Source organism: Stenella coeruleoalba (assembly GCF_951394435.1).
Source record: "Stenella coeruleoalba genome assembly, chromosome: 8".
Classification (NCBI taxonomy): Eukaryota; Metazoa; Chordata; class Mammalia; order Artiodactyla; family Delphinidae; genus Stenella; species Stenella coeruleoalba.
In genome coordinates this window covers 107,782,873-107,806,879 of record NC_137154.1, presented here as the reverse complement: position 1 = coordinate 107,806,879, position 24,007 = coordinate 107,782,873, and the positions used below count along the sequence as shown (strand labels likewise).

At 43.7% G+C, this 24,007-nt stretch overlaps 1 protein-coding gene across 1 annotated transcript in view; it reads left to right on the top strand.

Moving 5' to 3' along the window:
- Positions 1 to 54: 54 nt before the first annotated feature.
- NCAPD3 (non-SMC condensin II complex subunit D3) overlaps positions 55 to 24,007 on the top strand; it is a 57,885-nt gene continuing 33,932 nt past the window's right edge. Inside the window, exons 1-13 of the mRNA XM_079928607.1 lie at positions 55 to 605; positions 2,880 to 3,034; positions 5,648 to 5,810; positions 12,024 to 12,208; positions 12,828 to 12,995; positions 13,102 to 13,160; positions 13,357 to 13,444; positions 15,505 to 15,638; positions 16,869 to 16,941; positions 17,670 to 17,795; positions 17,930 to 18,182; positions 18,588 to 18,644; positions 18,906 to 18,995. Coding sequence (XP_079784733.1) covers positions 542 to 605; positions 2,880 to 3,034; positions 5,648 to 5,810; positions 12,024 to 12,208; positions 12,828 to 12,995; positions 13,102 to 13,160; positions 13,357 to 13,444; positions 15,505 to 15,638; positions 16,869 to 16,941; positions 17,670 to 17,795; positions 17,930 to 18,182; positions 18,588 to 18,644; positions 18,906 to 18,995 — 1,615 coding nt within the window. The 5' untranslated portion in view covers positions 55 to 541. The remainder of the gene's footprint in view (positions 606 to 2,879; positions 3,035 to 5,647; positions 5,811 to 12,023; positions 12,209 to 12,827; positions 12,996 to 13,101; positions 13,161 to 13,356; positions 13,445 to 15,504; positions 15,639 to 16,868; positions 16,942 to 17,669; positions 17,796 to 17,929; positions 18,183 to 18,587; positions 18,645 to 18,905; positions 18,996 to 24,007) is intronic.

The following is a 24,007-nucleotide window of genomic DNA, read 5'->3' as shown; positions in this document are numbered from 1 at the left end:
GTTGACATGGCGACCAGGGCTTCCTTCCGGATCTCCGGCCAGATGTCCCGTAAAATTCAGAACTAAAGATGTCCTTTCTGAATGCCTTGTTTTGCTTTTCCTTTATTTAGTTCGGTAAACGGTAGGCCGCCACCCACACTCGAATGTGTACACCTTCGATGCTGTCTGATGGGTAAACGCGGCCCTTTGACACGCACAAGAAATGCCGCTTGACGGGAGAGAGGTGACAATTACAACAAAAAAGTATACTGCCTCAGATTCTCTTCAGAGTGTCCCCTTTTAGGGAGACGGGACATTAGATTTAGCTCTTGACCCCCAGTTCTGAGGAAAAGCTGAAAACGACCCCCGACCTCGGCTGCGTGGGTAGGTTTGGGCCCGCCTCACCCTTTGCGCATGCGGCGGAAGGCCCTGCTGATTGGCCAGCGGACGGACCGGCGGGGCGCGGTAATTGGTTGGTGCGAACCCCGTGTCCCCCTGAGCCCGCTGGGTCTTCTCGGCGCGCGCGCCGGAGCAGCTTTGAAAGTTGAGGCGAGCGGCGGTCATGGCGGCTTGGCGGGACCTGGCGAGCGCCCTGCAGCCCTGGTGCCCGCTGGACCTCAGTCCAGGTGAGGACGCGGCCGGGGCCTGCGGGCTGCGGGGGGTGCTGGGGAGGGGTCGCGCCGGGCAGCGGCGTTGGCGCTTCTCCGCGGGCTCCTTCCGCTCTGTGCTCCTGCTTCTCGGCCTTGCCTCCGGGTCTGCGCGGACAGCCCCGCAGGTGCCGAGGCTTCGGCAGCGCGTCTGTTTGTTGGGCCGGGCAGACTTCCTGAACTTGAGGCCCAGGGGTGCGGCTGGCGTCCCCGGGCGCCCATCCTCCCTGAAGGGCAGGAGGTGCCCCCCTCCCCCACCTCCAGCCTCTGGTGGCGGCGGCCCCTCGTCCCAGCCTCGCCCGCCGCTTCCCGAGGCTGCGGTCCAACCCGCGCCCTCGCTGTGGCCCGTCTTGGCGCTTGGGGCACCTCCTGCCCTTCTGGCGCCAGCACTTCCATCCCGACCCGGCCCCACACCCCTTCCGGGACCACCTTGAAAAGGCCAGCGTGACCCTTCAGTGGTTCCCTCGGGTTCCTGAGTTACCACAGCCTCTGTTTGCGGCGAGAGCCTTCACCTGTCCCAGCGGGTGCTCTTTTTCCAGAGCTGAGCTCTGGAGTCGGACCTGGGGCCGGTGCCTTGGTCCGCCGCTGAGCACCCGAGCCTCGCGGGCCTCGGTCGCTTGTGTCAAATGGGGGTTCTAAGATCTACTTTGCGGGCGTTCGTGAAGATTGATTTAATACCTGCACCTGCTGTTAACAAAACAAACTTGGGTCCACTTGGCCCGTGCGCGGCAAGGCCAATCTGCTGACCCCCGCTTGTGGTGAAGCAAAGTGCAGCCTTCATTGCAGGAACCGACAAGGCGTCCAGGCAGCTTGTGCTTAAAAGACCCCAACTCCCCAAAGGCTTTCAGGGGAAGAGTTTAAAGACAGGGTGAGGGAGGAGAGTTGAAGGGTGTGTGATCACCTGGTGAATATTCTTCTGATTGGTTGGTTGGTGGTGAGGTAGTCAGGGGTCAGCAGCATCAGCCTGGTTCCAACCCGTCTACCGCGCTTGTGGGCAGCAGTTGACTTCTCCCACCTGTTGGGGGGGTGTTTCAGTGTCTGCAAAACGGCTCAAAGGACAAGGCTCAGACTAGTATCTGTAGTCCTTGAGGAGGAACTAAAGGTCCTTGACTTTGTTTATTGGCTAATTATTATTTTGCTTTGCTTGACTGTTTTTCTCTCTTTCTGCATTTTCTCAGTTTTCTCATTATGTTTATCCTTTGACTCAAGTTGTTCTGCAGACAAAGGCAGGCGGAGCACATGGGGGGAGGGGCTGTTCTGGGAAGGCCCCTAGGGACCGGCCGCATTATACTACCTGCTGAGTAAGTGCTGATAACAACTCACCCTTCACAGCTGAGCTCAGTGCTGTTACGATGGTGTTGGTTTCTAAACAGGTGATACTTTGTTTCCTTTTGTGCTTTGTTATGGGGTCCACTCTGCCTGGGATGCCCTTCTCGGTGTCTCTTTCCCTGGTAACCCCCACGTGTTGGAGCAGCTGAAGGATCGTCTTCCTTCCCACCTCTGCCCCCTGCCTCCCCCAGGAATAGTCTCCATCTGCTCTCTACTGTTGTACTGTCTACTACGGCTTTAACACCTATCCATTGTAGACGTGATAATAGCTGTCATTTGTTGAATATATTGATTTTCTGATTCCAGATCTTTTATCACTGGGACTTCGTAGTTTCGATTCAGAAATGAGGTCAGAAATATGGGTGTGCATTTAAAAATATGCATATAAAATAAGTGGGAGAATGTATGAGAGAAAAAGGCAAGAAAAGATGCAAGAACATTTTTAGGAAGCTGCTTGTATTTGTTAGGAGATCAGTTAGGGAAGAGTGAATGAGTAATTAAAGCATGTTAAATAGTCATTTGCCTCAGCTGTCCCTTTGTGTTCTACACTTTATTTGGGTTTATTAACTTGATTGTAAGACTTTCACAAAGGGACAGCTAAGGCAACCTTTTATTAACCTTCTCTTCTCCAGATTGAACATACGGGAAGGCTGGATCATCCCCCAAACTGTTACATCTGAAAAGTGTTTTCCTTCTTGATATTTTTAGATGATGACCAACCTAATAGCCAGCTGTCAGTTAATGATTAAAAAAAGATGTTCTAATCTCTTTTGCTTCCTTCTAATTCTGCCTCACCTGTATGGTATAGTTAAATGTGAGTTGTGACTAGTAAACTTTTCTCTTCATGAATGTACTCAGCCTCTAAAGCTTATTGGTCTTTCTTATTATAGAACATTTGTTGACTTCATTGCATTTTCCCACTAGAATGGGTGGGCACAGTATGGGAACTGGAATTCACGGAAACTGAGCCTCTGGATCCCACCATAGAAGCAGAGATCGTGCAGACCGGACTGAGCGCATTCACAAATCTCTATGACAGTCTTTTAACTTTTGCTGCTGGGGAGCATGGACCTACAGAGGTAAAAAAAAAAAAAAAAATCAAGCTAGCCATTTAGTTGTCAGAAGTGGAAGATAAAAGGCCCTATTATCATCTAAAGCTTAGTCTTTTTAGTGTATAGTTCAGAAGGAGTATGATAAAGAGTGGCATAAAGAATGTGGTTCATTTATTGGGGTAGCCTCATAGCTTTCCTTCCAGAGGTTCAAGGTATTAATCTGTGATTCTTTTTCAAGTCATGACCACTGTTTACAACAGCAAATTAAAGGAAAAGAATAAAGGCCAAGGCAAGGAGGGAAAGCAGATAAACCAAATAGGAAAAGTTGGCCAAGGACAATGCAATAACAATTCGGGCATGCCTTAAGTTTAGGAAAGCTGGATATAAAACTGAAAAGGGATGAGTTGAATTAAAAATGGAAAAAAGAGTTCCTTTAAATACTGAGTTCTACCTATTACTGTTTAGATCATTAACTGCTTTTCAAAAACTGAGGGACTCTAAAGCAGAACAAAGAATACTTAGATATTAACATCTCTGAAAGATCTAAATTACCAAAAATATTTCAGTTAGAGGTTTCATGTAGCTGTTCAAAAATTAAATCATCCTGTTAAACATTCATTAAGCGTAATGCTGAGTACTGCATGAAGTACCTCAGCAGGTAACATGATGGTTAAGGTAAAGAGCCTCCCCCTACCTGGGGGAGAGGGGAGAATTAAGCACTGGCTCTTGGGGGGCCCACTTGCGTTGCACTGGCTAGGCATGTCCAGCGACCACATCCGCAGGCATGGAGAAGCACCAGGCCACCAGAGTCTGCATTGTAAAAACTGCTCTAGGACAGGTTAGATGCCATCTCATAGGGGCATAGAAAAGGGAGCGTGGTGAGATTGGGTGGGTCCCAGAAAGAAAGTAGCTAGCTGGAGGCAAGTCTTCACAAATGGATAGAATGTTGACTGCAGTAATGCGAGTCCTAGGGTAGCCTACGGAGGGGTCGTCACAGTGCGGATGTGCAACGGGTGCCGAGGGGATGGGGGCAGGGCGGGGCACACAGGACTGAGCTGTAAGTGGGGACCACAGTGGGGTTCGAGGGTGAGGTGTTTGTGGTATACAAGGTTTAGGTCTAAGCATCATACATAGATTAACCCACTCATTCTCACATCCAGCTCTCGGAGGAAGAGGTTCTAGTGAGCAGTAGACTAAGGGACTTGAAGAGATCTGTTTCAGACGGATGTTCTTGACCGAAGATGGACTGAAGTGGGAATTGCTACACGCAGGGAGGTCCCTGGGGACAGTACAGCTGACCCTTGAACAACACGGGTTTGAACTGCACAGGCCCACTTACCTGCAGAGTTTTTCAGTAGTAACTACAGGACTCCACGATTCCAGTTGTTTGAGTCTGTGGATGCAGAACCATGGATGTGGAGGAACTGTGTCTGTAGAGGGCCGGCTATGAATTCCACAAGGACTTTGGACTTGCCCTGTGTTGTTCAACAGCCAACTGTTCAACTGTGTTTTGCTCATCTGTTTTTTTAAATGTGTGTTACGGCATGGTCTGGAGTTATGGTTGTGGAAATTGGGGAGGAGGGCTAACAACTAGGGCCTTTTTTTCAGATGGAGTTAATAAAGTTTTGTGAACTTAGCTTTTATCAGGTATGAAATGCTGCAGAGGTGATTGGGTCCCCCAGGGTCACAGTTACAGGTGAGTGGAGTGGAGCTGAGATGGCCTTAGGGATGAGGATGTAACTCATTTCTTCCAGAAGCTTCGTGGTGAAGGAAAGAGGAGAGTTTTCCCTGTCTTTTCAGGGAAGCAGTATATACGAGGTCTGATTTCTTGAACTTTTGTGAGCTTATGTTTTTTTAAAGTAGCCCAGAATAAACCATATTTAGTTCCTGCTATGTTTGGTTTATACAAATAACCTATTTCCTGTTCACATCTTTAATAGGAGAAAGCATAGAACAGTGATAAAATTAATAAGATTGTGGTTTATGCTCTAGGGTTTATTTCCTGTCTTACCTAGGCTATTTCTGAAATCTCTTGAGGGAGACACTTCACGGTATTTCCTCTCCTGCTCCCATTGCCCATAGAACATTTCAATTTAAATAAGTTGCTCTGATTTCTTCAGTTAGTAATTTGAGTGATAAATGAATTGGGGTACATTTGACATACATGGAGAGTAACTTGTTTGCATAATTACTGATATAGGGTGCCCCCATAGTCTTGGTGTAGCTTTTAGGTATAGTAATTTCAGAAAGATATGTGCTTCAAACTTACCCAAAGTTATTTTGAAAGGTTAATTAAGTTTCTTTTATAGTTATTTATCTTTGTAATTTTTTTGTTTTGTTTTGGTCACACCATGCAGCTTGTGGGATCTTAGTTCCCCAACCAGGGATCGAACCCAGGCACTCAGCAGTGAAAGCGTGGAGTCGTCACACCTGGACCGCCAGGGAATTCCCCTTGTAATTTTGAATAATACACTTTTAAATTTTGTTTTAGTCCCTGTGAAATGACAAACATTTACAATTAGGAGCCAGAATGGTCTGTTCCCTTTTTTATAGGGCACTAAAAGTACTCAGAAAAATCAGATAATAGGAGATTTTCCCATTTCTCTAATTATTGGCTCTTATGGTTCGCCCCTCCCCCAGAGCATTTGGACCTTCTTCATGGAGAACAGCATTTCCCACAACGCGCTGATGGCCTTGTTCCATCACTTCGTTCAGACGGTCCTTAAGAAAAACGTCAGTGCCCAGCAGCGGGAATTTGGCCTTCATGCCGCTGGGCTTTATTTTCTGCTGCTGGAAGTACCAGGTACAGTATGTGTGTTTGGTGTGATAGGACAGGGCTTTTAGTTTTTAATTTATCTACATTGTTTTGTACTTGTACTTTGTTTCCTCACTGGGAGGCTAGGTGAGAGGGAATCTGTGAAGCACGTGGCATGTTACAGGTGTTCCAGAAAGCTCTCCTGTTTAACTGTAAATGTGTTTTCTGATGTTGTTATGCTGGGTTTGTAACCTAATACAAGCAGTCTGAGAGGGGTAAGGCTGGAGGGGGTGTTTCAGAGCTCCACTCTGACCCACCCCACCCAGCATACCCTTCCGATACTGCCCTGCCTTCTGACACCCTGTCCAGGCTGAGAAAAGTGCTGGGGGCGGGGGAGAGGGAACTGTTGTCTCCCCCGCGTGGGTGTGGACAGTAGTTGGGACTGTTCTCATCCAATAGGCCAGAGCACAGTTAGTAAGGCTGAGGAAGGAAGCACGGGGGAGGGGTGTCTCTGTGATGCTCCCCCGCTTCCTTCGGGTGGGAGCCATGAAGGAGTCCCTCCTCCCCACTCACCCCAGCCCAGGGCAGGAGAGGGTGGGGCGCAGAGGGAGCTGCAGCTTGGGACCTTGAGTTCACGTGGAAGAGAATCAGGGTCAGCCGCCTTGCAGCTCGACGTTGCTCATGTCAGCGCGTTCATAGTAGATGTTAAAGGCCTATTCCATATGACTTGGGAATTAGTGAAGAGATATGTAAAGCCTGGAACACTGATTTGTTTTACTGTTAATGCTCCCATCATGACTTGAAATAATAAGCTCCCAAAGAACTCACTTACTAAGCGATATCTCAGGTGTAACTGGGCTCTTAGCAAAGTGGTGGCCTTGGAAACCCAGTTTCACTCTTCTTTTCCTTGCTGGGCGCAGCGCCTTCCGATTAAGGTTGAGATTCAGCCCAGAGCTGAGGGCTGGCTGTTACTCGTAGGGCCACTTGCAGCTTTCCAGCAAGTCGTACTTCTGCCAGTTACCTTCTGTGTTTAAATGTTTCTGGATTGTGGTTAGGGTGCTGTTGATACTTAATATTTGATCATGGTTTGTTCTTTTTCAAGATCCCTTGCATTTCCATATGAATTTTAGGATTTGTGCATCAACTTCTTTCCAAAAAGCTGGGGTTTTGACGGGTTGCATTGACTCTGTAGATCAGTGTGGGGAGTGTTGCTGTCTTAGCAGTGTTCAGTCTTCCAATCCGTGAACATGGACGTCTTTCCATTTATTTAGGGCTTTCATTGGTTTTGATGATGTTTTGTAGTTTTTTGTTTGTTTGTTTGTTTTGCGGTACGCGTGCCTCTCATTGTTGTGGCCTCTCCCGATGCGGGGCACAGGCTCCGGACATGCAGGCTCAGCGGCCATGGCTCACAGGCCCAGCGGCTCTGTGGCATGTGGGATCTTCCCAGACCGGGGCACGAACCCGCGTCCCCTGCATTGGCAGGCGGACTCTCAACCACTGCGCCACCAGGGAAGCCCCTGTTTTGTAGTTTTCAGGGTACAAAACTCTTGCACGTCCTTGGTTAAATTTATTCCTAAGTATTTTATTCTTTTCTGCGCTATAGTAGATGAACTTGTTTTCTTAATTTAATTTTCCAATTGTTTACTGGTGGTGTATAGAAGTACAGTTTATCTTTTTTATTGAAGTATAGTTGATTTCCAATTTTGTTATATTTAGTCTTATATATATACATATACACACACACACCCCTGTTCTTTTTTATTTTCTTTTCCATTATGGTTTATCACAGGATATTGAATATAGTTCCCTGTGCTGTACACTAGGACCTCATTGTTTATCCATCCTGTATATAACAGTTTGCATTTCCTAACCCCAAACTCCCAATCCATCCCTCCCCCACCCAACCCAGGCCCCCTGCATTGGGAGCATGGCATCTTACTCACTGGACCACCAGGGAAGTCCCTTGGCTATGATTTTTGATAATTGATCTTGCACCCTGAAACTTGGCGGAACTCATTTACTGGTTCCAATAGGATTTTCTATATATAAGATCATGTCATCTGTGAATAGACATAATTTTCCTTATTCCTTTCCTGTCTGGGTGCTTTTTATTTCTTTTTCTTACCTCGTTGCCCTGGCTAACAGCTCCAGTCCACTGTTGAATAGGAGTGGGGAGTTGGGCATCTTCTTCCCGATCTCAGGAGGAAAGCTTTCAGTCTTTTGCCCTTAAGTATGATGCCCCCGGGGGTGTTTTGAGGATGGCCTTTATCAGGTTATTATTCCTAGTTTGTTGAGTGTTTTACTATGAATGGGTATTAGATTTTGTCATTTGCTTTTGTGCATCTGTAAGGTGATCATGTGGTTTTTGTTCTTCATTCTAGTGATATATTCATTGATTTTTTTCATATGTTAAGCCAGTTTTGCATGACCTTGGTCATAGTGTTTAATCTGTTGCCAGATTCAGTTAGATAATATTTTATTGAATATTTTTGCATCTGTATTGATAAGGGATTTTTTTTTTTTTTTTTTTTTTTGATGCCTTCATCTGGTTTGGGTTTCAGGGCAATACCAGTCTCATGGAATGAGTTGGGTAGTGTTCTTGCCTACTCTGTATTTTGGAAGTTTGTGAAGAACTGGTTGTTTTTCTTACTCACATTTTTGGTGGAATTCACTAGAGAAGCCATCTGGGCCTGGAGTTTTCGTTGAAAGAAGTGTTTTGTTTGTAGAATCTGTAGTGATATGTCCTCTTTTAGTCGTGTTGTTGGTAATCTGCATTTCTTTTTTTCCTTCATCAGTTTAGATAGAGTTTTATTGATTGATTTGATCATTTCAAAGAACCCATTTTTGCTGTTATTGATTATACTCTATTGTTCCTTTTCTATTTCAATGATTTTGGTCTTATCTCTTATTGCCTTCTTATTTAGGGTTTAATTTGTTCTTATTCTAACTTCTTAAGATCTTTATTCTCACTTTTCTTTGTTTCTAATATATGTAATATTGTAAATTTCCTTCTCTATATATATACTGCTCTATCTGCATCCCACAGATTTTGATAATCTGTTCATTACCATTCAGGCCAAAGCAGTTTTCTGATTTTTCTTGTGATTTCTTTTTACACCTCTGAGGTATTTAGTAGTGTGTTTAATTTCCAAATATTTGAGGAATTTCCTGAAATGTTGTAATTGCTTTCTATTTTATTTATGTTGAGATCAGAGCACATACTTTATATGACTACAGTACTTTTAAATTGCTGACTTTTTGTTTTTGTTTTAAATGGCTCGGCACAAGGTCTGACTTGGTGAATCTTGTGTTTGCCCTTGAACGGAATGTGCATTCTGCCTTTGGGGGACCTCTTTTCTGTCAAAGTTGAGTAGGTTGCTGCGGTTGTTCAGGTCTTCTGTATCCTTTCTGATAGTCTGTTTATTTGTTCTCTCAGTTACTGAGAAGAGCATTGAAATCTCCAAGTATAGTTTTAACTTACCTGTTTCTCCTTTCAAGTCTGCCAATTTTAAAGGCAGGTATTTTGAAAGTCTGCTGGTTACAAACATATTTGTGATTGCGTGTGTCCCCTTTGGTGTTATGTCCCTCTTTGTCTGGTTGTATTCATCGTGCTGAAATCTACTTTGATCTTAAAATGGCCTTTCTCGTTATCATGTGACTTGTCCTAGGTTGGCACACCCTTTCTCATGATTTACATGTGACATGTCTGCACGTTTGTAATTAAACAGTGTTGTAGACTGCCCATCACTGGGTTTCATCCTCTCAACAATCTTTGCCTTTTTATGGGACATTTAGACAATTTAGATAATTGATTATCAATATGGTTGGGTTCCTGCCCTCTTGGTATTTATTTTCTGTTTGTTCCATCTGTTTTTTGTTCCATTTTCCCCTCTTCCTGCCCTTTTTCGATTGGGTATTTTTTTAGTATTCCATGTTATCTCCCCTTTTGGCCTATTAACTATACTTATTTGTGTGTGTATGTTTTAAGTGCTTGCTTTGGGTGTACGATAAGTACTTTAATAGTCTGTCTTCCGATAATCTACTTATTTATAGATAATGTAAAGCCTTAAGACAGTGTGCTTTCCTTTCTCCCCTCCTGTTTGTGCTGTTGTAGTTATACGTTGAATTTCTGTGTGTTGTAAACCACACAATTTATTCATAACATTTTTCTCTGAATTATCTTTTAAATAATTTTTTTAGAAAATGAAAAAATAAATGTCTTTTCTTTTTAAAAGATTTCATCTCACGTAATTTTCTTTTGGCCTGAAGAACTCTCTTTGACTCTTCTCATGCTGTGCATCTGTTAGCCATCGACCGTCTTGGATTTTGATTCCATGAAAGTATCTTTCACCTTCCAGAATGTTTTTGCTGAATATAGAATTCTAGGTTGACAGATTTTTTTCTTTCAGTGCTTTTTGGGTGTTATTTCATTGTCTTCTGGCTTACTTCACTTCTGATGAGAAGTCTGCATGACTCTTATCATTGCTGTTCTGTGTGTTTTTGTCTTTTTTTTTTTTTTTTTTGGCGTGGTTACCTTGAAGATTTTCTCTATTAGTTTGTTTTGATTTGATTAGATTATTAGTTTTGATTTGATTAGATTATCTACCCTTTGGTGGGATTTCCTTTGTGTTCATCATAGTTTGGTTCATTGAGCTTCTTGGGTCTGTGAATTTGTAGTTTTTAACATATTTGGAAATTTTCCAGTTATTATTCCTTCAGATATTTTCTTCCCTCTCTTTTTTATGGGATTCCAATTTACTCGTATGTTAGATTGCTTGATATTCTCCCATGGGTCCCAGGGCCTTTATTAATTTCTTTTTGTTTCTGTGCTTCTGTTTCTTAAAGTTCACATGCCTTTGTTCCTGTAGCATCTCATCAGCTGTTGAGATCACCCAGTGACGTTTTCTTTTTCAGATCCAGAAGTTCCATTTGATTCTTTAAAATATTTTCATTTCTTGCTTTGTTTGCTACTGTTTAATTCTTGAGCTTATTTATAATATCTGCCCTACAGTTCTTCTCTGCTTGCTCTGTCATTTCTTGGACTGTTTCTAGTGACGATTCTCTTCTCACCACAGGGCACGTTTTCCTCTCTCTGGATGCCCAGTACGTTTTTTATTTTTTCTTTTGGTACGCGGGCCTCTCACTGCTGTGGCCTCTCCCGTTGCGGAGCACAGGCTCCGGATGCGCAGGCTCAGCGGCCATGGCTCATGGGCCCAGCCGCTCCGTGGCATGTGGGATCTTCCCAGACCGGGGCACGAACCCGTGTCCCCTGCATCGGCAGGCGGACGCTCAACCACTGCGCCACCAGGGAAGCCCCGCCCAGTACCTTTTTATTGGATGCTGGACATTTTGAATGTGAAGTTTTTGAGTGTCTTGGTTTTGTTGTTTTCCTTTAAGTAGTGTTTAAGTATGTTTTGATAGGCAGCTATTGGTGCATTAACTTGGTCCTTTTGAGGCTTGTTTGAAAGCTTTGTTGGGGCAGATGTAAAGTAGCCTTTACTCTGGAGCTAGTTTAGCCCTGCTGTTAAGGTGTGTTTCTCTCCGAGTGTGTCGTGAATGTTCCAGGTCACTGTGGCTGGCTGGGGCTCCAACGTATCTCTCCCCTGTGTGCATTCCAAAAACTGTCCATCTCCCACCTGCTTGGAGGTTTTCTTTGCCCACCATCATGGAGTTCGCCCCATGCGTCCTAGCTAAGGTCAGCCCTGTGCAGACTTCTCAGCACTGTCTCCACGTGGCTTCCTCGTTTCCAGTGCTCTGCTCCATACATTCCAGCCACCCTGCCTTCCTGACACTGATCCTTGTATTCCTGACTTAGTAAGTCCATCAGAGTGTGCTTGGGTTCATCATTTTTCTGCTGTTGTCCAGACATTGCCTCCAGACACAGAATTGGGTCAATTTTAGGGTTTATCTCACTGGTTTCCCTTTTCTCGGGGATTGTGTGGCTAGGCTACCTCTTGCTCTGGGTCTTAGATGGTCACTTTGTAAATTTCTGTCCAGTTGTATAGTTGTTTATGGCAGGAGGAAAAGTGTAAAACCACTTACTCCGTTACAGCCAGCTACGGAAATCTCATTGTTTATTTATGATGAGGCCTGTTGCTCACTGCCTAGGGCTGAAGTTGAATGGAACTTTTTTGCTAAAGATTCACTGTTATTCAAAGTTAAGGAAAAGTCTGGTTTTGCTTTTTAATTTTTCGTTGTTGTTACAGACGTATTTCAAGACAATTAAACCTACCCTGCTTACTCTTTATTCTTTTTGAATAGGCAGTATAGCCAACCAAGTTTTCCACCCAGTGATGTTTGACAAATGTATTCAGATTCTAAAGAAGAGCTGGCCTCAGGAATCCAGCTTGAATCCGAAAAGAAAGAAAGAACAACCAAAGAATGCTCAGGCCAACCCAAGGGAGAGTAGGAAGAGAGGAAGGCCCCCCAGGAAAGAGGAGATGGAGGTAAGAGGGAGTGGAGTCGTGAAGCATATCTGATTTACTTAAGAATTTATATTAAGGTAGGGTTTCAGGGGTCACGATTATACCAAAGCCCTAGCGTGCCGTCCGCCATCCCTTCCGTAGGACTTGCAGTCGCCTCATGTACCGCTGAGCGTATGTTCCCCTTACCATCTTCCCAACCTCCCCATCATCTCTCTCCCGCCTTGTTCCCAGATGTGCTCACCACAGGCCAACAGGTGTGTTTGCCACATTATTTTATTGTCATTAGAGATGGTGGTCGAAGTATCCTGAGGACTCTCGTCCATAGAACATAATAGAATAACATTAATTCCTAATTTTTATGTGACTAGGTAGGGTGGTAGAGGTTCATTGACACCAGAACTTCTAAGAAACCCAAGAAATCTCACTGACGTGTAAGTATAGAACTAGAAACTGTGGTAGCTTCCATCTGGTCCAGTGGCTAGCAGCTGCGGCTGTGGAGACCCCAAGCAGTCGAGGCACCTGGTCAGCGACCCAGCGCCCACCTGGAGTTTCACTACCCTTGACTGGGTACATTGAAACCAGTCGGGACAAACTGTTAGGCAGTACTACACAGTCAGCTGTACATTTCTTCATAATCTAGATGGATGAAGTGATTGAAGAACAAGAGGATGAAGAGAATATTTTTTTTTCTTCCCGAGACCTTTGTCAAATTCGAAATGCCATCTTTCACGTCTTGAAGAATTTTTTAAGGCTTCTGCTCAAGTTTTCCCTGAAAGAAAAGCCACAATGTATACAGAATTGTGTAGAGGTAAGTGAGAATTCCAGGAACCTTGGGCAAGTTCAAAGAGTGAGGACACGGGCTAATACTTAAAGAGTGGGAAAAACCAGGCCTTTTCTTGGTCTCTGTTTTCCAGGTCTTCGTTGCATTGACTAATTTTGAACCAGTTCATGAATTTCATGTTACACAAGCCAGGTGAGCCACTAAATCTTCCAGTGCTAACATTTAATTATGGTACAATGAGTTTTGCTCCATCAGAAGCCTTAATGCCATTTTACCCTAATTGGCACACAGGTAGAATTTATTCATTTAGATATAGCTTATAGGGTTAGGAGCTATTCCAAGTGAAATCACATCCATTAACTAATCTTTTGCTTTTTTTTTTTTTTAGAAACCTTAACCAAGCAAAATACATACCAGAACTGGCCTATCATGGATTGTATTTGCTGTGCTCCCCAATTCACAGAGAAGGAGATAAGGTAAGGGAGACAGGACCCCACTGAGTTACTGGTTGAAGTGAAAGCATGCGGGTCGTGGGATGCTGGAAGCTTTTGATGTGATGCCGTGTGAGCTCACTAGGTCATTGTCATGACTTGAGGACGTTTGTATAATGAAAATCATCCCCATCACTACGTGGTGCCCACTGTTCACTCCAGGCTTATATCCAAGTACCTGGTGGCCACAGGAAGTTCTTGTTGGGTTAAGGCATAAAGAATGGTTCCAGTGTGACCTGGGTAGAGGAAAAGATAAGCTACTGAGCATTACTTTTTTTTTTTAAAATAAATTTATTTGTTTTATTTATTATTTTTGGTTGTGTTGGGTCTGTTGCTGCACGCGAGCTTTCTCTAGTTGCGGTGAGCAGGGGCTACTGCTCGTTGTGGTGCACGGGCTTCTCATGGTGTGGCTTCTCTTGTTGTGGAGCATGGGCTCTAGGCGCGCGGGCTTCGGTAGTTGTGGCTCGCGAGCTCTAAAGTGCAGTCTCAGTAGTTGTGGCTCACGGGCTTAGTTGCTCCGTGGCATGTGGGATCTTCCTGGACCAGGGCTCGAACCCGTGTTCCCTGCATTGGCAGCTGGATTCTTAACCACTGCGCCACCAGGGAAGCCCCCTGAGCATTACTTTTACAGAAGTATTTACCAAACTCTTCTGAGAAGAAGAGTTAGACAGTCACAGACTTCCCAGTTTCCCTCAGCAGTTCCCGTGTGCCCCTGTATTTCTGTTAGTGTTGGTGTTTTAGTGGATGATTGTGCAAACACGCTTCTGGTTAGCATTCATATATGGATTTGCTCCCAGTGACCTTCGAAGCCCTGCAGCTCTGGACACTGGAGTTAACGGCTTTTTAAGCAGTAGGGTGTTACTAAACCTGGATGTTGTTAATGAAACAGGAGTTTGCAAAAAACGTGACAGACCAAGGTCCTGTGCTTTTGGTGGCTGCGATACACCAAGTTTCCAGGGGCAACGATGTGTGAATGAGAAGGCCCTGGGCACTCAGGGCTCTGCATTTTGTCCAGACTTGGGCCTCACCCCTCACTGCCTCTATGTCCTCCTGTGAGGCCTCGGTTTCCTCATCTGGACAAAGAGGGTGAAAGGCTTCCCTTCCTCGTGGATTTCTGAGGAGGATTACAGGGAAGAACGCCTCTGTACAATGCCTGCTGTTTAGAAAACACCCCATATTTCGTTATTATGTCATTGTCACTTCTCTGTTTGAAATATGGATGTGATAGCATTCACAGTAAAACATAATTCCTGAGCCCTTTTTAACATTTTAGGAGATAAGGAGGTTGGGAAATTATCCTTTCAGGCAACAGTGTCTCTAAGGACATGGTGTTCTTCATTGTGAAAGTGCTGCCCTGATGCTGGGCGACATTGGCTGTGGCCTGACCTTTAATTACTTGACTTTGGACAACTCACCTTGGGAGTCTTTTATTATGTATAAAGTAGAGATTATAGTAAAAGTATTAACAAAATGGAAAAGCCTTGCTGACCTCGTGGAGTTGAGAGGTTTCAGAGAAAGTGTGGTCAGATCTAGTAACACGTGGACGTGCTTAATGCAATACCTGTCACATATTTGGTTTCCAGTAAATTGTTTTATCTACTGGATGAATGAATTAAGTAGCTGAGTAAGTGATGTGTGATGGTATATTGGAAGGTGCTCTGTAAGCTTCAGGTGTAATACAGGTGTAAAGAATCATCACTTTCCTCTTTTCTGTAAGGGCTAATCAGTAGCATCCTTTGCCCTTCGTAAGTTACAGCTAATTCTCTATAGTCCCTAACTTCTGGGCTGGAGTGCGAGAGGCCGAGCAGAGAAGCCAGCTGGAGTTCCTATCATTATCTGTACGCAGCACTTTCACACTGCTGCGTTGTGCACGTATTGATACCTGGTCATCGTCCAGGAAGTGCATCCTTAGTGTTGAAGCAAAACCTGTGTCAGCCTCATTTAACTTCAGGTCCTTGAAGTGGTTCACTGTGGTCTGCATCACGGTCTCCAAGGCCCTGGGATTCTCTGTCATGCCTTAAACTGAATTTTCTTTTCTCTTCCAGGTTATCAGATGTGTTTTCCATCGAATGCTCTATGTAATATTAATGTTAGAAGTGGGCAAAGGCTCCCATCACGCCCCCCTTGCCATCACTTCTCCGGCCATCAGTGGTAAAAACCAGGCAGTCCAGTTTGTCAGGTGAAACACACACAGCTCGGATCTTTACCCTCTGTCCCTCTCCCTCAGTCTTCTGGGCCCTGTACTAACCAGGATTTCTGACACCTCTAGAAACTAAGAAACGTCTGGGCTGTTTGTGGTTCAGGGTTCAAAATAAAGCACTTGGTAGCTCATCTGGTTTGTGTGGTCTGGGGTGTTGTTGCGGGGATGAGGGGTCTGCAGTTTGTGGACCAGCCTGTGAAGTCAGCTCTGAGTTCTGACAGCGGCCTTAGTGTTAGCCGCTCCAAGTCTGCCTCCGCCTTTTCTTTTTCTCTCTCCTCTTAGTCTCCATCTTTTTGTTCCTTGCCACTTTTTTTTTTTTTAACTTCTTTAGCAATAATTGATAGACTAATTCTCCCCTCAAGAGTCACTTAGTTTCACTTGTGAAGTCCTGTTTCTGGGCTTTACTGGGGAAGACATGTTTGCCGTGTCCTCGGCTTTTCTTTTCTTCTGTTAACTGGCTACTCGGCAGCAGCATGGAGGTGGTGGGAAGAAGGGGAAGATGTGTATGTGAGAGTGTGTACATACCTGGAAGCAGCCGCGGTGCGTGCTGTGGGTGCAGACGTGGGGTGTGGATGCTTCAGTCCAGGTGCAGGCTGCTGTCTGATCCTTGAGCGAGTGTCTCGTTAAGGACTTTTAAACATTAAATAACTAAGATGTTTTAAGTAGAAACACTCATTTTAGTTCTTCCATGAGTTAATGATGTCACAAATTGCAGTAATATTCCTATAATGGTGCAAGGAAACTTAACACTGAAAATGGGTCCAATCTGGGCATTATAATAGTTTCTTTTGGGGTTACAGCTTGGAGAGGTACTGTTAGAAATGCATTTCACTGAGCTACCACTAGGTGGTACTGTGTCTCAGTCTATCCTCTACCTCAAAAGGATATATTTCAGCCTTAATATGAAACGTCCTGGGCAGTCCAAGGGCCCTGTGAGGACTGCACCCCTGCCCCTCCCTGACTGGCTGGCTGCTCACAGCAGCTCGGAGAGCACCTGGGGCGTGGTGACTGGTGTTCTGTTGTGACACTTTGTCTTTACAATCCATGCACTCACAATGCTTGCAGTATAGGGGTAGATTGTTTTTAATAGTTAGGATTTTGAAAAGGTAGAAATTTCTCTATTTTTGAGAACAGATTCAAGGAAAATTGCTACTTTATTGTCATTATAGGTGTATTACAAACCGTGGCTGTGTTTCTTTCCTTTTATAGCTCACTTGTGGATGAACTAAAAGAAAGTATGTTTCCAGTCCTTCGTATCTTACTCCAGCACATCTGTGTCAAGGTACTGTTTGCTTTAATGAGGGTGTATAAATACACATGAAGGTAAACATGCATGTGTGTTCTTGGAAATGAGTCTACATTACTAAACGTTGTTTTATTTAGTATATTCACTAGGTGTTCCCCTCTAGTGTGGTTTTCGGGGGAAAACAACTTTTTATTTTGGAAAATTTCAAATAGAAATAGAAATAGAATAGTGTGATGAACACTGTCTTCAGTGATTTTGTATAAGCTGTAACTCCTCCAGCACATACGCACGCTGGATTTTTCTTTTGAAACAGATTTCATCATATCCTTTCAGACATAAATATTTCATGTCTCTCTAAAGGATAAGAACTCGTTAAAAACATAACCACAAAATACTAACACACCTAAAAAATTCACAGTAATTCCTTAGTATTGTCCAGTATCCGGTCAGTGTTTACATTTCTACTATTGTCTCATAAATTTTTATAACAGTTTGGACAGATGATTCTTTACCTGAACTCTATGGACCCTAGGGGTCCGTAAACTCTTTGAAATTAGGCGCTGAGGAGTAGGCGTACAGGTTATAGGCTAGTTTCCCAAGGGGTCTGAGACCTAGAACTGGTTAGTCATTTCTGTAACATGTAAACGCTCGGCACTGTCGCCGAGCCAGGCTCACTCAGCGATCGTCCGATCGCACTACTACATGCGTCTCCGTCGTCCTGCTTTGGGTACTGGCTGGGCAACTTCTCAGGGTCTGTGTTTCAGGTGGTCGATAAATCCGAGTACCGGACCAGTGCAGCTCAGTCCCTGGTCCAGCTGCTCAGCAAGCTTCCTTGTGCGGAATATGCTTCTTTCGTGGCCTGGCTTTATGGATATTCACGAAATGCCAAGGTAGGAGCTACATCTGCGTGAAATTGTGGCTCCTGGCTCTGCAACCTTCTAGTGACGGCTAGATCTGAAGATCTGTTTCTGAAGATTAGTTTTCTTTATCTCTGACGGAGATGCGTGCGATTTTGCTTTACCAGATTCCGTACCGGGTGTTCACTCTTGATGTTGTCTTGGCTCTGCTGGAACTGCCTGAACGAGAGGTGGACGGCACGCTGCCCCCAGAGCATCAGAAGTTCCTGAAGCATAAGTTCTTGGTGCAGGAAATCATGTTTGCCCGCTGTGTAGACAAGGCTCCGACTGTGCGCAGCAAGGCACTGTCCAGTTTTGCGCACTGCCTGGAGTTCTCTGCTACAGCTGCGTCAGAGAGCGTCCTGGAACTTCTGGTGAACAGTGAGTGTGCCGAGCACCATGAGGCCGGGTCTGGCTCCTGCTGGTCCAGAAGCTGTGGTGGTAGAAATAATAGATGTGCTGTGATAGACTGGGACCCTCAGAGACCCTTTCAGTAGGTTTTACTGTCGAATGACTTCTTAGACGAGCCTTACTAAGCAGTTAACGTATTCTCGACCTCAGGCTGAGGTGGTTGGCCGCTGTCACTATTCCTTCGTGTCGTTGGTATTGGCTGTATTGGGTCTGATGACCAGTTTAATGCACAGCCAAGGAGAACACTGAACTGTCAGCATTTAGACTCTGTCTTGTCTTCAGGCCTAATTATCTGGGTTTTGATTCCTCTGTAAATATTTATGTATGTTTTTTGATACTAAGACTTTTCTCTCTTATCTACTTGCTTACTTTTAGCTCCTGCAGTTTCAGGAATAGAGAGCCACCATGACGCTTCACTGAAAAATTCATCAGGTAATGAAATGGGTCAATATATTGTCAGATATTGAATAATTGTCCTTTTAATTAAAGGACTTGCTGAATATTTGAATGTTTTTTTCTATCTCCATATTACCTGTTTTAATACTGCACTTTTTTTCTTCATCAAAGAAATTGAAATTCATTTCAGTAATGATGTATAGTAACTTAAACGTGGAATATGCCATGCTTATATTACTTAAAGATATAACAAGTTTTTACTGTACTGACTGGGCTTTTTTAAAATTTATTTTTAAGCTTTTTCCTATCAGAGGCAGACATTTAACCCTTCTGGAGGCTCAGAGGTGATCAATATAGACAACAGTGGTGAAACAGCTGGATATAGGGGTATGTCAGATTTTATCCCTATCAGATGAGTAATAACTATTGGATTTCAGACAACTGTAAGTAGAGCCTCAAAACCTTGGAATTTTTTTCTGACTAATTCACCCTCAAGAATTGGAACTTTTTTTCCCTTAAAAGTAGAATAATTTTTATTTTATATCTTTAATCGATGTCTTTGCACTATACTATATTTCATTTTAAGATAAAGAATAAGCTACATTTCCCTTGTCGTGTACTGAAACCCAGGATTTCTGTCACACTTAAGAGAATGTTAGCAAATATTTTATTTCCTTAGTGAAGTCCATTGTTCCGAACACTTGGGCTTGCTGGCCAGAAAGGACCAGTTACTAGGAAAGGTGCAGTAGAAATTAAATTTGTGTTTGGAGAAGAGTCATCACGGAAGAGGGGAAAAGATAAACGGTACTATGGTACTCACCCTTGTGTCTATTTTTTATTCCTTATTACTTTTTCCACCTGGCATCTTGACTCTGATTAAGCCATCCCAGAATCCATTTTTAATACGTGGTAGGGAACTGTGAGCCCAAGCTTCCATTGAAAAAGTTCAGAATTTAGATAATTTCTCTTCACCAGCAGTATGAACTGTTCTTTAATGGGTCATACACATCGTGTGGAGTGGTTATAGGGTGCTCTCTCCCGTGGATCCCAGCACGGGATTCTGAACACAAATGATGCCTGTTCTCTTTCAGTGACTTATGGAAGCCAGAATAATCTGGGATGGTAAAGTGTCAGTGTGATTCGGGAGGGAAGAAACACACCTGGGCTAGGTAGTAGGTAGACCTGGAGCTACTCTCAGATTCTGTTTCTGTCTAACTGTATGGTCTTGAGAAAGTCACTTTACTTTTCTGGGCTTTTCCTTCACTTATACTACGACATAGCGTAATGCAGTAGGGGAAAAACTACATTAGAAATGAGAGGCAATCTGAATTCTTATCCCAACACTGCTACTAAAGAGCTGCATGACCCAAGACATGGGAGTCAGCAGAACTCCCTGCCTGCTTGTCACTTCTGATCCTAACACCTTCCCTGTCTTTCACAAAGGACTGTTGTCAGGTTTATAGAAATTATGTTTAGAGAAGTGACTTCAAAAGAAAAAAGAGGGAACATTTGCAGAGGATAAGTGATATAATGAGATTTATTAGTTTATTCGATAAACATGTTTGTGGTCCCTCCCAATCTGTGCAAGGCATTGCAGGTACAGACTGTGACAAAACATAGTTCCATCTCTTAAGGAGCAGTGGGAGAGGCAGGTATGTGTGTACGTAAAATCGTAATATTGTGAGATGGATGCTGAAGCACATGTGAAGTGCCATCATTACTTATCATTGCAGCCTGGAAGATTACGTTTAAATGACTAGATATTAGCATGTTTTACTCAAATTCAGAGCAATAACTCTATGTATAAACAGATTCCCTAAAATATGTAAAGAAATTTAATCTGGAAAAATGTCTGGTTTAATTCCAGTCTGAGCAAGTTACAGATTCACTCTTGCACAGACACTTGCGAACACTATTGAGTTGTACTGATTTAATGATGCTTCCAAAGTATAAAAATTTGCCAGATGTATAGCAACCATGTTCCCATCTTACTGTTTGTTGTTTTTTTAATAAATGTATTTATTTATTTTTGGCTGCATTGGGTCTTCGTTGCTGCATGCGGGCTTTCTCTAGTTGGCAGTGAGTGGGGGCTACTCTTCGTTGCGGTGCGCGGGCTTCTCTTTGCGGTGGCTTCTCCTGTTGCAAAGCATCGGCTCTAGGTGCATGGGCTTCAGTAGTTGTGGCTCGCGGGCTCTAGAGTGCAGGCTCAGTAGTTGTGGCACACAGGCTTTGTTGTTCCACAGCATGTGGGCTCTTCCCAGACCAGGGCTCGAGCCTGTGTCCCCTGCATTGGCAGGTGTATTCTTAACCACTGCGCCACCAGGGAAGTCCCCTATCTTACTTTTGATAAACTAAAGTGACTTTTTTGGGGGGTGGGGGTGGGGCTGTGTTGGGTCTTCGTTGCTGCACGCTGGCTTTCTCTAGTTGTGTCAAGCGGGGGCTACTCTTCGTTGCGGTGCGTGGGCTTCTTGTTTCAGTGGCTTCTCTTGTTGCAGAGTACAGGCTCTAGGCACACAGGCCCTAGAGTGTGCGGGCTTCAGTAGTTGTGGCGTGTGGGCTCGATAGTTGTGGTGTGTGGGCTCTAGAGCGCAGCCTCAGTAGTTGTGGTGCATGGGCTTAGTTGCTCTGCGTCATGTGAGATCTTCCCGGACCAGGGATTGTACCCGTGTCCCCTGCATTCGCAGGTGGATTCTTAACTACTGCGCCACCAGGGAAGTCCCTAAAGTGACATATTATTGGTATTAACTATACTTTTAAAAATTTGTATAGTTACTACATGCCAGTCACTGTGCTAATAAGTACCTTTGTTGGTGTTTTTTGGTTTTGTTTTGAGAGAGAATTCACATATCATAAAATTCACCATTTAAAGTGTATTGAATTCAGTGGTTTTTAGTATATTCATAAAATTGTGTAATCAACTTCCAGAAACTTTTCATTAGCTGAAAAAGAAACCGCATACCTGTGAGCAGTCACTCTCCATTCTCCCCTCCCCCCTGCCTCTGTCTCTGTGGATTCACCTACTTTGGACATTCCACATAAATGGAATCCCGCAACATGTGACCTTCTGTGGATAGCTTCTTTCATCCACCACTCGTTTTCAGGGTTCATCTGTGTTGTAGCATGTATTAGTACTCTGTTCCTTTTTACGGCTGCATATAGTCTGTTGTATGGATAGACCACATTTTGTGTGTTCATTCAGTCTGGCGGTTCCTCAGAACGTTAGACATAGAGTTACCACATGACTCAGCAGTTCACAGATGGCGTGATCTGATATGATTCCTGAGTGTGCACCCTCAAGAAATGAAAATATATTCATACCCAAAACTGGTACAAGAATGTTCATAAGAGCATTGTTCATAATAGCCAAAAAGGTGGAAACAACCCAAATGTCCACTTATCTTTTTTTTTTTTTGCGACACGCGGGCCTCTCACTGTTGTGGCCTCTCCCATTGCGGAGCACAGGCTCCGGATGCGCAGGCTCAGTGGCCGTGGTTCACGGGCCCAGCCGCTCCGCGGCATGTGGGATCTTCCTGGACCGGGGCACGAACCCGCGTCTCCTTCATCGGCAGGCGGAGTCTCAACCACTGTGCCACCAGGGAAGCCCCCCACTTATCTTTTTGAGGTGAAAGTAATTGATCTATTCTGCATCCAAGTTCCTCATCAGCTATAATGTGCACATATCTTTTTCTCATTTTGTGGGTTATCTTTTCACTTTCTTGATGGTGTTCTAAGAGTTTTATAGTTTTAGCTTTTACATTTTTGTCTTGGTTCAGTTTTGAGTTAATTTTTGCATATGGTGTGAGGTAGGGGTCCAGCTTTCACATGTGAATATCAAATTGATGGAGCACCCTTTGTTTAAAGGACTGTTTTTTCACCTTTGAATGCTCTTGGCACTCTTGTCAAAAATTAGTTGACCATAGGCATATGCGCTTATTTCTGTACTCTCAATTCTATTCCATTGATATTTCATTGTCCATCTGTATGCCAGTACCACTCTGTGTTGATTACTGTTGCTTTACAGTAATTTTGAAATCAGAAAGTGTGGGCTCTGCGTCCTTGTTCTTGCTTTTCAGGTTTGGTTTGGCTATTCTGTGTCTCTTGTATTTCCATATGAATTTTAGGTTCGGCTGTCAACGTCTGCAAAAAAGCCAGCTTGCATTTTGATAGGGATTGACCTCTTAATCCATGTGGGGTGTGTTGCCATCTTAAAAATACTGAGTTTTCCAATCCATGAACAAGGGGTGCCTTTCTATATTTAGGTCTCCTTTAATTTGTTTCAATGATGTTTTATAGTTTTCAGTGTATAACTCTTGCTCTTTAAACATATTCCTAAGTATTTTATTCTCTTTGATGCTATTGTAAATGAAATTGCTTGCTTAATTTCAGTTTTGAATTGTTTATTGCTAGGTTTTACAACTGATTTTTGATGATTGATCTTGTGTCCTGTGACACTGTTAAATTTGTTACTAGCTTTAAAAGGTTGTGTGTGTGTGTGTGTGTGTGTGTGTGTGAGAGAGAGAGAGAGAGATTCCTTAGGATTTTCTACATATCAGATCATGCCATCTGCGAATAGAGTTATTTGTTTTATCCAGCCTGAATGCCTTTATTTCTTTTTCTTTCCTATTTTCCCTGGCTAGGACCTCTAGTGGTGTTGAAAAGAAGTGGGGAAAGCAGAGGTCCTTGTCTTTCTTCTGTTCTTAGAGGGAAAACTTTTCGTCTTTCACCATTGAGTGGTTAGCTGTGAGTTTTTTCAGGATGGCCTTTATCGGTGTGCAGGAGTTTCCTTCTGTTCTGAGTTTGTTGAGTGTTTTTATCATGAATAGGTGTAGGATTTTGCAAATACTTTTTCTGTGTCTATGGAGATGATCACGTGGCCTTTGTCCTTTGTTCTATGGTGGTATATCACAGTGAGTGATTTTCCCATGTCCTGGGATAAATCCCAAGCATGGCGTATAATCCTTTTTGTATCTTGCTAGGTTTAATTTGCTAATATTTTGCTGAGGATTTTATGTCTATATTCAGAAGGGATTTGGGTCTGTTGTACTCTTGAGCTGTTTTGTCTGGTTCTGCTCTCAGGATAATACTGGCTTCACAGAGGGAGGTGGAAAGTGAAACAGAAGAGATTCTGTTTTTTGAAAGAGTTTATGAAGCGTTGATATTAATTTTTGTTAATTGGCGATTTTGTTAACATTTGGCAGGCTTTTCCAGTAAAGCCGTCTGGTCCTGGCCCTTTGTGTATGGGGGGGGTAGTGTGTCTTTGTTTCTTCTTAGGTCAGTTTCCCTAATTCTTATCTTTGTAGAAATTTCATCTAGGTTACTTAATTTGTTAGCATAAAATTGTTCGTAGTGTTCGTAACCTTTTTATTTCTGTAAAGTCAGTAGTAATGTTCCCTCATTCA